General features: G+C 45.1%; 1 protein-coding gene across 1 annotated transcript in view; it reads right to left on the bottom strand.

Annotated features, from left to right (window-relative positions):
* The window catches only part of LOC142095481 (uncharacterized), a 117,684-nt gene that overhangs the window by 47,724 nt on the left and 55,433 nt on the right, over nucleotides 1-14,527 (bottom strand). Inside the window, exons 15-16 of the mRNA XM_075178425.1 lie at nucleotides 8,333-8,430; nucleotides 6,654-6,765 (exon numbers count right to left, since the gene is read on the bottom strand). Coding sequence (XP_075034526.1) covers nucleotides 6,654-6,765; nucleotides 8,333-8,430 — 210 coding nt within the window. The remainder of the gene's footprint in view (nucleotides 1-6,653; nucleotides 6,766-8,332; nucleotides 8,431-14,527) is intronic.

Genomic DNA, 14,527 nt, shown 5'->3' with positions numbered 1-14,527 from the left:
GATATTTATGGTGTTTACAATTTTCAAGTACAACTTTTAAAAATATATCAGTTGATTACTTGGTATTTTCTCTGTTCATTACATACTTTACTCTCTCTTTCTCTCTCTCTCTGCTATCTATCTGTATATTCGGCTAGATTCTTATTTAGTCTGTGTGCTTGGTGTGCCTTCCTTTATAAATATGACAGATAAGGGAAAGGACCCTATGGCAAAATATTTCACATGTTCTAAATGTAATCTAAAATTACCGTGTGCTCAGAGGGACCCGTTGGCGCTCTGCACAGCATGCGAAGCAGAGGCTTCCACTGCACAGACCCAGCAGGTTTCAGTCCCACCGTCGGTGGAACCGGCCTAGGTTACCTCCCTGACACAGTCGGTTAGCTCTTTAGCTCAGATGGTGTTTCAATCTAATCAGTTGCTGACTACTGTGGCAACTTCTGTGGCTAGTAATGCTAATATGCAGTCAGACCTCCCGGCTTCCTCAGGTTCTAGTGCTTTGTTTGCCGGGACCTTCATCATTACAGACTGACCCAGCCCCGGTTGCTACAGAACCGGCATGGTCTACAGCTTTTATAAGAGGTTTGGACAAGCTTAACCAGTTGCTTGACTCCTCTAACACCCCGCCTGCTAAAAGAAAGAGGCCTAGATCTGTTAATCCCCTCTTGGTCCTCTCAGACTCTGAGGAGGAGTCTGAGGAAGAAGGGGAAATTTATTCGGATACTGACCAAGGTCATTCCTCAGAGCAGGGAGAAATTTCTAAAGGCCAATTTGTTAACGATTTGGTTTTAGCGGTCAGACAGGCGTTGGATCTCCCAGAGCCAGAAGATATTACTCCCAGAGACAGAAGTCTCTTTAAAAAGGCTAAGAGGAAGGCCAGCCGTTTTCCCCCTTCCGCAGAACTTAGAGATATTGCTGAAGGGGCATGGAAACACCCTGATAAAAGATTTTCTATTCCCAAGAGGTTCTCTTCCCTGTATCCCTTACAGGAAGAAGAAGTGGTTCGCTGGGAGAGTATTCCCAAGGTGGATATCCCTATTGCTCGCTTGGCAAAACATACTTTACTTCCAGCCCCTGGTTCAGCGTCCCTTCCAGATGCCAATGACCGCAAGGTTGAATCCCAGCTCAAATCCATATTTGCGGCTGCGGGTTCTGCCTTCAGACCCACATTTGCCTCAGCCTGGGTGGCTAGAGCCATGGAGGCATGGGCAGAGAATCTGGCAGAGGCCTTACAGGACTCCGAATTTCTTCCCCTAGCCTTGCATTTAAAGGAGGCTTTGGGGTATCTTTATGAGGCGGCCCAGAACTCAGCGGCGGTTTCCTCTTCCATTCAGGCGGCCTCCATTTCAGCAAGGAGGACGCTTTGGCTGAAATCCTGGGAAGGTGATGCGGAATCAAAAAGGTCAGTTGAAACTATTCCTTTTTCGGCAGCAGGTTTGTTCGGCCCGGAATTAGATACCCTTATTTCTCAGGCAACGGGGGGCAAAAGCACTTCCTTGCCAGTATATGCTAACAGGAGCCACGCCCCGAGCGGCAACTCTTTTCGTCAGCCTTTTCGTGGGGCCTCTTCCCATAGGGGACAGTCCTTTAGAGGCAGGCAATCCAATTCCCGAGGCTCCTCTACCAGGGGGAGGTCCTCGTTTGCATCTAAGCGCCAGGCCCCTAAGACCCAGGAGAAGCCTGCGTCCTGACGACCACCCTGTATTGCAGGGGGCACCAGTGGGGGGACGTCTGTCTCTGTTTTACGAACAGTGGGCAGCGTCTTCCCAAGTTCCTTGGATTCGGGGGATTATTTCAGAAGAGTACAAGATAGACCTTTTGGGGCCGGCTCCACGCCGTTACTTCCAGACCCCCCCTTCCCCGAGATCCATTAAGAAGACAGGCTATACAGGATTGTGTAGCTTCTCTTCTGTTTCAGAAGGTCATCTGCAGGGTTCCAGATTGCCAGAAAGGAAGAGGTTTTTATTCCAACCTGTTCCTAGTCTCGAAGCCGGACGGCTCCTTTCGTCCCATCCTAAACCTAAAGGGCCTCAATGTTCACTTAAGGGTGGACAAATTTCGGATGGAATCTCTAAGGTCAGTAATAAACGGCCTAGAGAAAGATCAGTTCATAGCGTCCATAGATATAAAGGACGCATATCTCCACATTCCCATTTGGATCCACCATCAGTCCCTTCTCAGATTTTCGGTGGGATCAGTTCACTATCAGTTTCGGGCCCTCCCCTTTGGCCTCTCAACAGCGCCAAGGGTTTTCACAAAGATTATGTCGGTAATGGCAGCATGTCTTCACCTGCAGGGTGTTCAGGTCGTTCCTTATTTGGACGACCTACTCATCAAGGCTTCCACAGAGAGTTGCCTAGGCTATCACCTATCCCTCACCCAGGCGGTTCTAGAGGGCCACGGATGGCTGATAAATTCAAGGAAATCCCAGTTGGTTCCGTGTCAGCGCATGGTGTTCCTGGGACTCATTATGGACACCAGCAAGCAAAGGATATTTCTCCCAGTAGAGAAGGTCACCTCTATTCAAAAGGTAACTACTCAGGTTCTGTCTTCCCCCAAACCCTCAATGCACTTGTGCATGAGGCTACTCGGAAAGATGGTGGCCTCCTTCAAGACCATTCCCTTCGGTCGAGCCCATTCTCGATGTTTCCAGTGGGACCTATTGTCGAAGTGGTCAGGATCAGACCTACACCTGGAACTTCAGAAGATCTCTCTATCTCAGAGGGCGAGAATATCTCTTCAGTGGTGGCTGTGCCAGGATAACTTGAATGTGGGCAGATCCTTCGCACCATGGTCATGGATTATAGCCACGACAGATGCCAGCTTGAAAGGATGGGGGGCGGTAATCCTGCACCTCCGGCTCCAGGGACGGTGGTCGGTTCAGGAGTCTGCTCTCCCAATAAATTTATTGGAATTGAAGGCCATTCTTTTGGCCCTCCGGGGAGCACAGTCCCTTCTTCAGGGTCACCCGGTCAGAATCCAGTCTGACAATGCCACGGCCGTGGCATATGTCAACAGACAAGGAGGAACCAGGAGCGCAGCGGCGATGGATATCGCAGCCCAAATATTGGTTTGGGCAGAGCTATATGTTCCGGCAATATCAGCAGTTTTCATTCCAGGAATAGAAAACTGGGAGGCGGACTATCTAAGTCGAAACCAAATGATGCCGGGGGAGTGGTCACTACACCCAGAAGTCTTCCAATCTCTGGTTCACAGGTGGGGTCTTCCAGACATAGACCTCATGGCCTCCAGACACAACAGAAAGGTTCACAGGTTTTGCGCAAGGGTAAGAGATCCCTTAGCGGTGGCAGTGGACGTCATGACGATGTCATGGGAATTCAGGATGGGATACCTGTTTCCTCCGACCCCCATGCTTCTTCGCGTCCTCCGACGAGTACGGCAGGGCTCTCTGCCAGTAATTCTAGTAGCTCCCATCTGGCCACGGCGTGTGTGGTTCGCAGAAATAATATCTATGGCGGAGGGTCCGGGATTCCGCCTTCCGTATCGAGACGACCTTCTTCTTCAAGGTCCATTCCATCACCAGAATTTACCTCAGCTCAATTTAACGGCATGGCTGTTGAAGCCAGCCTCTGAGGGCTAGAGGTTTTTCTTCCAGTGTAATACAAACAATGATGCGAGCTAGGAAACCAGTTTCATCTCGCATCTACCACCGGATTTGGAAGGCCTACATTAGCTGGTGCGAAAATAGGACATGCCACTCGTCCTCCTTTCGTCTCCCTCGCTTGTTAGCTTTCCTTCAGGATGGCCTAGAAGCAGGCCTTAGATTAGGCTCCCTAAAGGTTCAGGTTTCAGCTCTTTCAGTATTTTTTCATACGAAATTAGCTGATTTGCCAGATATTAGGACTTTTTTCCAGGGAGTTCTGCATATACAGCCTCCTTATGTCCCTCCTACAGCTCCATGGGATCTCAACTTGGTTTTGGACATGCTCAAGGGGCCTCCCTTCGAGCCATTGAGCAGGGCAGATTTAAAGTGGTTGACCTGGAAGGTCCTCTTTCTTCTGGCTATTGCTTCTGCTCATAGAGTTTCTGAATTAGGAACCCTGTCCTTTAGGAAACCTTATTTGGTTTTCCACGAGGACAGAGCGGTGTTAAGAACACTTCCTTCCTTTGTTCCAAAGGTAGTTTCGGCTTTTCATCTAAACCAGGAAATAGTAGTTCCGGTTTTCTCATCTACTTCTCATGCGGATTAGCAATCTATGGAAAAGTTAGATGTGGTTAGGGCTTTCCGCATTTATGTTAAAAGAACTTCCCAGATTAGACGGACTGACTCTCTGTTTGTCCTTTATGACGCTAATAAGAGAGGCTGGCCAGCCTCAAAACAATCCATCGCAAGATGGATTACGTCTACCATCAGGCAAGCTTATATAAAGGCTAACCGTCCTGTGGCGGAGAGACTTACAGCCCATTCCACCAGATCGTTAGGGGCTTCGTGGGCAGCAAGGAATGGAGCTTCTGCAGACCAGCTTTGCAGGGCAGCCACCTGGTCCTCTGTCCACACCTTTACAAAATGTTTTTACAAAATGTTATCAGTTTAATGTTTTTGCATCAGCTGATGCAGATTTCGCTCGTAGTGCTTTACGCGTGGGATTTTCGGAGTAGTCCCACCCTTAGGGGGCTGCTTTAGAACGTCCCCATGGTAAGCAGTGTCCCCCAGACCGGATGAAAGAGAAAAGAGGATTTATGTACTTACGTTAAAATCCGTTTCTCTGATTCCTTCTGGGGGACACTGCGATCCCTCCCTTCTGTTTTTCTTCTGTGTGCTCTTGTGTGACTGCCCTTTTTATCCTTGGGCTTGTTAAAACTAACTAGACAGGAAGAGGCAGGGGGATTGTAGAGGGGAGGGGTTTGTCAGCAGTACTAAAGTTAACTAGTTAGGTGCCAACTCCCAAGCTCCCCTCCACAACCCATGGTAAGCAGTGTCCCCTAGACGGAATCAGAGAAACGGATTTAACGTAAGTACATAAATCCTCTTTTTTGAAGTAATGCAACTATGAATGTTTTATTACATTATAAATATACATATAGCAATTATGAAAGGTCTGTTAAACAGATAAAATCTTAAAATTACAAAAAAATGAAATACAAGCCCTCTACCAAGACCCAGCTACAGACACATTGTACAACTCCAGATAAAATGCAGACTTTGGTGAGTAACGTTTCCTACATATAGACATTGCCCAGCTAGCATCATAGGACATGAAGCCTTACTAGTCAGTGACATGGTCCATCCACACTACCTAGGCTCTCCCATAGACAATGGAGAAACATAAGCAAATGGTGCTTCCATCCTCCTATTATCTATATCACCAGTACCTTAAAAGTATACATCTAATTTATAACAATACTGATGCCACTTACACCTATAACACTTACACCTATTTAGGTGTAAGTGGTGTCATTTATATAAATAGGTGATGCAAACAGTAGCTGTGGCAGTGATTCACATTCACTGTATTATACTGATTAGAAACCAGAGACACTTTTACAATTAATAATTAGTGGGACAATCCATGTCACAAAATAATAGTTCTAAGGCACTAATTATATCAGTGCTCTCACAGGTACTTCAGGAGGGGAAGATTGTACTTCTAAAATAATCAAGTAAAACATTGTATGAGAACAGCTGCATTGAGCGATAGCAGCAAAACTGCTACAGCCCAGGACATGAACATTTTTAAAACAATAACTTATATCTGACATAATGAGGACCTAATATGTATTCAGATTTATTACAAATCACTATTTTCTGTTGCATGTATATTATTTATACTAATAACACAGTTTATATTAGAGGCCATTGGGATATATCACTCTGAGAAAATATCCTTCCTCTGTTATGATGTTTAGATAAATCATAGTTACATTTCTGAGACAGTCTCTATACTTGTTTGAATTATTTTGCTGTTTTTTTGTTTCGACATTAAAATCAAGATTTAAAGAACATTGCTAAAGGTTTTGTTTTATTCAATATAGGTTCCTAATTGTGCACCAGAACACAATGTAACTTCCTTCATTCTTTTTGGTTGTGAAAACTTTCACACAGTTAGTTTAGGGGTGATATGGGGTGGTGCAAAGGGACCTTACCCCACATATTTCCCACAAGGTCAGCATGTACTCCCCTTGGAATTGTGAGCCCTAGTCAGTAAAAATGTACTAGGGACATCCTACCCAGCTCTGGCAGGGCCAATACGGTGGGTGCGAGTCTGACTATGGATAATAGAATAAGTGCATTAACAGTCCATTACCCAAGATAACCTTAGTGGGCAGTCCATTCATTACCTCTACCTCTACAATCCCATAATAATTTCCCTAGTCCAAAGGAACATGGATCACTGAAATGTCCTGGATTTGCCCCGTTGTTGTAGCTATCCAGACCATCTGGTGGGGTATAAAACTTTCCTGGCCAAACCGTTTCTCTCATCACAACTGATCAGATCTCTTGGCTGGTAGCACAATGATATCATGTGAGGTGAGGAACCGGACTCTAATAGGGGCTGATGGCTCCTGACTCCCCCACTGGGCAGACTGTATTCCTCATTAGTTTGTACAGACAGAGGAGGGTGTAGAATAAGAAATTGTTGTAGCGACTAAACAAGGAGAATATGTGACTTCTGTATTTAGTGTGTATTACTCACCTGTGCTCATATCTGTAGGTATTTCCTCTTCCTTACACTGCTGATCACCCCTCACATACGTCTCTTCTTCTACCTCTATATCTTCTACTTTAATAACAATCAGCTCTTCACCCTAAATAATCCACAAAATAATAAACTAACATATTTATTAATGTCGGATTTAAAACAGAAGAATATCAGTGTATAAGAACCACACAGCTTCTCTACACATCACATAGTAGTCATATCTGTATTTTGGTATTTGGTGAGTCCCTCAATTCCATTTACCTGGGGAGCATAATGGCTCAGTGGTTAGCACTTCTGCCTCACAGCACTGGGGTCATAAGTTTGATTCCTGACCATGGCCTTATCTGTGTTTCCTCCCACACTCCAAAAACATACTAGTAGGTTAATTGGCTGCTATTTAATTGACCCTAGTCTCTCTCTCTCTTTGTCTGTGCTTGTGTGTATATGTTAGGGCAGTGGTTCCCAAACTTTTGCGGTTCGCGGCACCCTTAGAGTCTCCACATTTTTTCAAGGCACCCCTCCAAAATAATTATTGAGCAGTCCTGTTTTAGAAGTAGTTGGGTCAAAAAATTGTAATAAGTATTTAGGTCAGGACAGAAATACTTATTTAGTTGTATGCAAAAATGCCCCCTCTGCATCCACACTCTCTGCCCTCAGGCACTCTGCCCCCTCTGCATCCAGGCACACTGCCCTCTTTCACACTGCCCCCTCTCACACTGCCCCCTCTGCCCTCTGTCCCCCCTCCTCTGCCCTCTCACACGCTGTCCCCCCTCCTCTGCCCTCTCTCACGCTGTGTCCCCCTCCTCTGCCCTCTCACACGCTGTGTCCCCCTCCTCTGCCCTCTCACACGCTGTGTCCCCCTCCTCTGCCCTCTCACGCTGTGTCCCCCTCCTCTGCCCTCTCACGCTGTGTCCCCCTCCTCTGCCCTCTCACGCTGTGTCCCCCTCCTCTGCCCTCTCACGCTGTGTCCCCCTCCACTGCCCCTCTCACGCTGTGTCCCCCTCCTCTGCTCTCTGTCCCCATCCTCTGCCCCGCTGTCACCATCCTCTGCTCTCTGTCCCCATCCTCTGCTCTGTCCCCCTTCTCTGCCCCACTGTCCCCCTCCTCTGCTCTCTGTAACCATCCTCTGCCCCGCTGTCCCCCTCCTCTGCTCTCTGTCCCCCTCCTCTGCCCCGCTGTCACCATCCTCTGCTCTCTGTCCCCCTCCTCTGCTCTCTGTCCCCCTCCTCTGCTCGCTGTCCCCCTCCTCTGCTCGCTGTCCCCATCCTCTGCTCTCTGTCCCCCTCTTCTGCCCCGTGCCAGGTGCCAGCCATAAAAAAAAAACAAAAAACACAGAAACTTACCAATCCGTCGGGCGCCGGGACCCAGCAGCCTCCTCTCTCCCGCAGCAGCTTGTTACTGACGTCGATTTTCAGTAACAGCGGGAGAGAGGAGGCTGCTGGGTCCCGGCGTCCGACGGATTGGTAAGTTTCTGTGTTGGTTTTTTTTATGGCTGGCCCGCGGCACCCCAGTGACAGCGCCGGGGCACCCCTGGGAGCCGCGGCGCAGTTTGGGAACTGCCGTGTTAGGGAATTTAGACTGTAAGCTCCAATATGGGCAGGAACTGATGTGAGTAAGTTCTCTGTACAGCGCTGTGGAATTAGTGGTGCTATATAAATAGCTGATGATGATACCTGATACTCCTGTGGGATATTGTTATTTTCCTCTGTGTAATTCTGTGTATAATGAGGATGTGGACATCTCTCTGAGGTATTTCTGTTACTGGATCCATCTGTAGCAGACACACAGGGACTGAATACATTGTTTATATGATTATCAGATGATGTGTATCTAGGTGGCCCTCAACACTGCTCTCTCCTCTACAATAAATGGAAGTCTCCCCTTATCCAGTGATGTCAGGGGCTGGTGATTCTCCATTATCACGTCCTGGTACAGACCCTTGTGTCCCTCTAAATACTCCCACTCCTCCATGGAGAAATAGACAGTAACATCATCACACCTTATAGGAACCTGACACACACAATGATACAGTCATCACCCAGACACATCCCCTGGTGTTACTGTATAATGTCCCATTCCCAGCAGTCACCTCTCCAGTCAGCAGCTGAATGATCTTGTTGGTGAGTTCTAGAATCCTCTGGTCATTGTTTCTCTCATGTATCAGTGAGTGAGGTGGAGGCACCGTGATGGGGCTCTGGGTCCTGCTCAGTCCTCCTGACACACAGGAACGGCTGCTGGGTGTCTCACACTCCCCAGGTGTCTTATTAAGAACTGTGTACTCCTGTGTATTGAGAGACACTGATTAATATCACTATATATTCCCAGAATCCCTCACCTCTCCATTCAGGTCTCTTTTATTTATACAGATAAGAAGGACATCAGTGACATTCCCAGAATCCGTGACCTCCCCAGTAAGATCCCTGTTTTATTAATAGTGATGTCAATGTGACGTTCCAGAATCCCTCACCTCTCCATTTAAGTTTGTCTTGAAATTAGTGAGTGATTCAATTCTCACAAACCCAGCTGGTCCCCATGAATACACCAACATTATTCCCCAGGTTTTACACTCTACATCGATGAAGGCGATCAACTAGCAGCTGGGATAAACTGGAGGATTTTCACCCTCTTCTGGAATAAATTAAGTAAGGGCATCGGAAGATGGTGTGGGGAATGGTACTTGCTATAACAAGGAATTACAAGCCCTCAGCAGCTTTGGAATATATCTTATTATATGCTATAGAATAGTAATATTAATAATAATAATAATAATAATAATAATAATAATACTCTGGACCTGAACTTCTTCTGGCATGAATTTGATAGCGTCTATGAATACTATATTTGTAAGTTTGACATATAGATACTCATTTAGAATTAGGAGGAAAGCAAAAAAAAAAAGAAGCAAATTGCTCCAGAACAAACTATTTTGCAAAGCAAGGGGTGCAAAAGTATTATTTTTGCATAGAAAGAAAACACTGGCTAGTTTTGCACGGAGCACACACACATTGGTCAGCTAATATACTACCGATGATTCAAATGACAAAACATAGCGTATGGATGTGATGTTTGGATGCCCAGATACTTTTGTCCATTAAGTGAATGTGTCTATATAAATGTAAGTATATATGTATGTGATATAGTTATATCTATTTAAGTATGTGTGTACATGTATCAAGACATGTAATATGCAATCCTGTATGTGAAATATATATATATATATATATATATATATATATATATATATATATAGGAGAGGTGGGTAGCTGGGGGCATAACATGCTGTATGATGAGACTGTATAATAATATAAACATGACTGGTTATATGTGATAAGTATGTACATGAGATACGTATGTTGTATGTAATAAGAGCTTGTACTCGGTAACATTACCCTTTGCCAGTCACTGCCTCCTCTCACCCGGAAGATGTTACAAACCTAACTTCCGGTCCATGTTGCCTGCCCCACTTCCGGTTTTTGCTGTCCCACTGCAGATGTGCTTCAACAAAATGGCCGACTATGAGGTATCTGCTGCGGGGATAAATCGGTCTCCATGTTGTTTATGAGACAGGAAATACCAGAAACTACATCACCCATCATCCTAAGCAGCAGTCAGTGGCGTCATCAGTCAGCGCAGTGCATGCTGGGTATTACAGGGAACGCAGTGTAAGTGATATGAATGTTATGTCTGTGTATAGAGTCAGTGTCAATACAGACAGAGCTGACACCTAACCTTAAGATCTTAATATATTGAATGGTTTCAGGGATGTTACTATGTATAAGTATATATATATATATATATATAATACACACATGCATATTATAATAGTTGCTGGGGTATACTGCGCCCAAACCCTCAGAAACCACCGTTTGATAGAGCAGCAAGTAAATTTCAAGGTATCCCTCTTTGACTGCAGCAAATAAATAATAAATAAACAGCTCTCATACAAGTGTCCAAAAAAGTGAATTATTTAGCAGTATGCTGTCCTATTGATAAAGGTAGGTAAATTGATACAAGGCAAGATCTTACATAAATACTGTAATAAATCGTTTGATTGAAGAAAGAAATATTGCAATTTCTTCTTATACTAACAACTTGCAAATTGACACAACTGGAACATTCATACTGGGCATCTTGGGCTGTCTTCAAGCCAAGGTTTATTCCTCTAAAAAACCTTAAAAATCAAGACAGAACAACACTTGTATTCCAAACACCAGATGCCACAGTTGAACCTTGTCATAATTGACTTAACAATTGATGACCTTTGAAATGTATTTAATTAGCGGAAAATTCCTGTGTCTATTGAAGACATTAGTTTACAGTATCCTCAGGTTTTGATTGTTTGTAACCATTTGATTTATATAATTTGAGTACATTTTAGAATCAATTATAATCAATATTCATTTATTACAGTATTTATATATAAGATCTTACTTGTATCAATTTACATAATAGGACAGCATACTGCTAAATAATTCACTTTATGTGAGCTTGGTATGAGCGCAGTTTATTATTATTTATACACATACATATAGCTGAAATACTTATACAGGTGTATTAACCAGCTTCACTTTGGACTAAAGATAGGCTAGTTCTGACCCATCTGAGAATGGGTTGGTGGACTGAAGATCATCTACTCAAAACACTTAGCCAAACTGACTTATGAATACCTGGTCAACTGTCCCGTCTCCAGCATTCACTACCTCAACCTCCCTCCCCCTAGGAATAGCAACCAAGGCCCTACCCCAGGTGCCAGTCCTTAGAGCGGTCACTAAACCAGGAACAAATCAGAAAGGCTGGAGCATGGGACAGCCCAGTGACCTGTTGTACCGCCAACCAAGGTCATATATTGAGGGACTGCTGTCATGGCTGCAGCCCAATCTCGAGGCACCATCTCTAATGTATGAGGAGAACCACAAAGCCAACCCTCAACTCTACTACACCGGAGCGTGAACTAATGAAGGGCATCAAACCGCATGGGTCTGTACTGGTGAGTGACCAGGAAGTAGAATGATTGCAAGAGAGTTCCTCACCTTAGTGATTCTCACCTTATACACCAACCTCACATGCGGAGCCACGGAAAGAAATGTATTGGCCAGTAGCCAGCAAATGATTATTCTCATGCCCTAATTTCACCTGATTTGGGGATAGAGCCAAGATAATGTGGAAATGGTGATCATGTATGGCCTCCTCAAAGAGGTACTCCTGGGGAACGACCTAGGACACCACTGGCCAGCGGATTCGTTGGAACCATCACCTGCAACAAAACTGTAAGAAGAGTCAGGTCAGTCAGAGATGACGAGGTCTCCACCCAGCCCGATAGTCGTGCCACCACCTATTACCCAAGGGACCAGCCAGAAGTGAGTTTGATAGATAGGGTCCAGGGCTAGACCTGGTAGATGCGGAACCCTAGCAAGCCATCAGCACGTAGCCAATAGGTCTGACACTGGGCAGGTGGACCCAGGTGTATCAGAAGCATGCTAGACCTTCACTGGTCAAGCACCTCGGTAGAAAGAAAGCAGTAGCTAAACTTTATCTGGGCCGGTATCACTAAAGACGTTTGTTGCCTTTTGCGAGGTCTGCCAGCAAATCAATGGGCCTCCTCCACTGCAAAGCCAATGACCATTATGAAAGAGCCCTTTTGAGGGGGTCACAGTGGAATTTTATAGGCCCCTGTGGCAGCGCAACCGTATATATCCTCACAATTGTTATCAATGCGATGTAGTACCCTGAAGCTGTAGCGATATCTTCCATTAGTGCCGAAGATATGTGTTTAGGTGGTTGGATTTTCCTGGTACCTTTATTCTAGGCAGAACTGATGCAGGCCTTCTCAGACCACTTCAATGTTCTTCCCCTGTGGACCACATTTACCATCCTCAGATGAACATACTGTGCGAGAGAAGTGCCTGCTGCAAACAAACATACATCTGCATGGTGGGGTGAGATTTGGACAGAGCCATACAGCAACAACTGGTAATAGGAGGCACCACAGCATTTTCCCCATTCGAGTTGTTGTAAGGGTGACAGGCCCAGGGCTCGCTGGACCTAGTCTGTGAATATTGGGAAGGAAAGTTCAACAGAAATGCCGTCTTTGAAAGATATATAAAATAGAGAAGGCGCATTTCCTTACATATCCTTCTAATATGTTCTCCTGACAGTGATTTTTCTGCCTTTAATGCTTTTCACATACATATCTCTGTTTGGCTATATTGGATTGTTTTTTTCCTCCCTATTTATTATTTATTTGTGCTCATTATCCATTTGGTAGATTTTGTGTACATTGTATTGTGCATGTTCACTGTATTGTCATACAAGTTTACTATTTGAATTTTTTTTTAAATAAATTGACTTAAAATATAAATAAATATATAGAGAGAGGAGGCCCCATCATATCATAGTTGTTACAATACTGGTATCACAGAGGGAAATCCAATAGCTGGATACTCAAAGAGAAACAGGATTTAGTTCATAAGCCAGATCTAAGGTGGCTAACAAGTCCATAATGACAAGGCAGAGAAAGGTCCTGTGAATGTATCAAAGAAGTGAAATCATAATCATGAGTGAGCAAGGTTCAGTGAGAACATCTAGTTTTCATACACAATACACAAGCAAAGGCTTCAGTCATGAAGAGTCTTTTAGGCCCATATAGGAAATGAGATCCAAGATGGACTCTCATGGAACAGTCCTTGCAATTTTGGATAAGGTCTATTCTAAGGTCAAGTTCATAACAATAGTATTTATAATTGTACTTTGTCTCTATATAAGATGGTGAGAAATGCTCATACATTAAGGAAATATAGTGAATGTGTCACGATCTGCCTCCTGCAGGTCCTATTTGCCAGGAGCTATGTTGGTCTTTCTGGATACATTTAGCCTGCAGTACCACCATGCCACCAAAGGGGCTACTGTGGCGCTTGAACGGTTTCCCTTCTTGCTGAGCTAAGCTCGTTTTCTCAGGATGAATCACACCTACCCCTACTTATAAGACAGCCTCGCCCAGCAGTCTGAGCCAGATCATCAGGTCACTCAATCTGATAGGAAGCAATCCTTTGACTCCTGTTCCTAGTTATTCTTACCTGTGTACCTGACCTTGTGGTTTTGCTGTTAATTCCACTGCTGCAGACACAGCTCATCATCTGTCTGGTTCCTGAGTTATACACTTGTGTGGATCTCTGTGCTTCTGCTCTCTACGGCTCATTGCATCTCAGTGTAACCTGTTCAGCTTACTTCCACCGTTGCCTACTGTCTGCTCTCAAGTGGTTTAGTATTACCTGACTTCTGAGTCTCACCACCTTCATAGAGGTATCTGTCCCTGCAACCCGAAGGCTACTCGTCTCACCACCTCTTCCAGAGGTATCCAACCCTGCAACCTGCAGGCTACTCATCTTACCACCTCTTCCAGAGGTATCCAACCCTGCAACCTGCAGGTTACTCGCCTCACCACCTCTTCCAGAGGTATCCAACCCTGCAACCCGCAGGCTACTCATCTCACCACCTTTCCAGAAGTATCCAACCCTGCAACTCACAGGCTACTCGTCTCTCCACCTTTCCAGAGGTATCCAATGCTGCAACCCGCTGGTTAATGCATCTCTCCATCACTTTACAGTATTGCCTATTCCACTGTTAAGAACTGTGGTTGTATTTCTGCCTTACCAGTTATTGCCTCCTGAACCTGTATTACCTGTGTTTCTAATAAACCACTTCTTTCACCTACTTTCTTTCCGTGGTCTTGCCTTGGGAACCCTGACAGAATGGTTGTGACAGGATGGAACAATGCCACCCTCTCCTTGCTGCTGGGGACCAGCTGGGCTTGCCTTGCCACCGTCCTCTTTCTTTATCCCAAATTGTGCCCCTCTAAATGCAGTGAGGGG

This window comes from Mixophyes fleayi, chromosome 6 (genome assembly GCF_038048845.1).
Source record: "Mixophyes fleayi isolate aMixFle1 chromosome 6, aMixFle1.hap1, whole genome shotgun sequence".
NCBI lineage: Eukaryota > Metazoa > Chordata > Amphibia > Anura > Limnodynastidae > Mixophyes > Mixophyes fleayi.
Note: the sequence above shows the minus strand (reverse complement) of the source record. Positions and strands in the feature narration are given on the sequence as shown.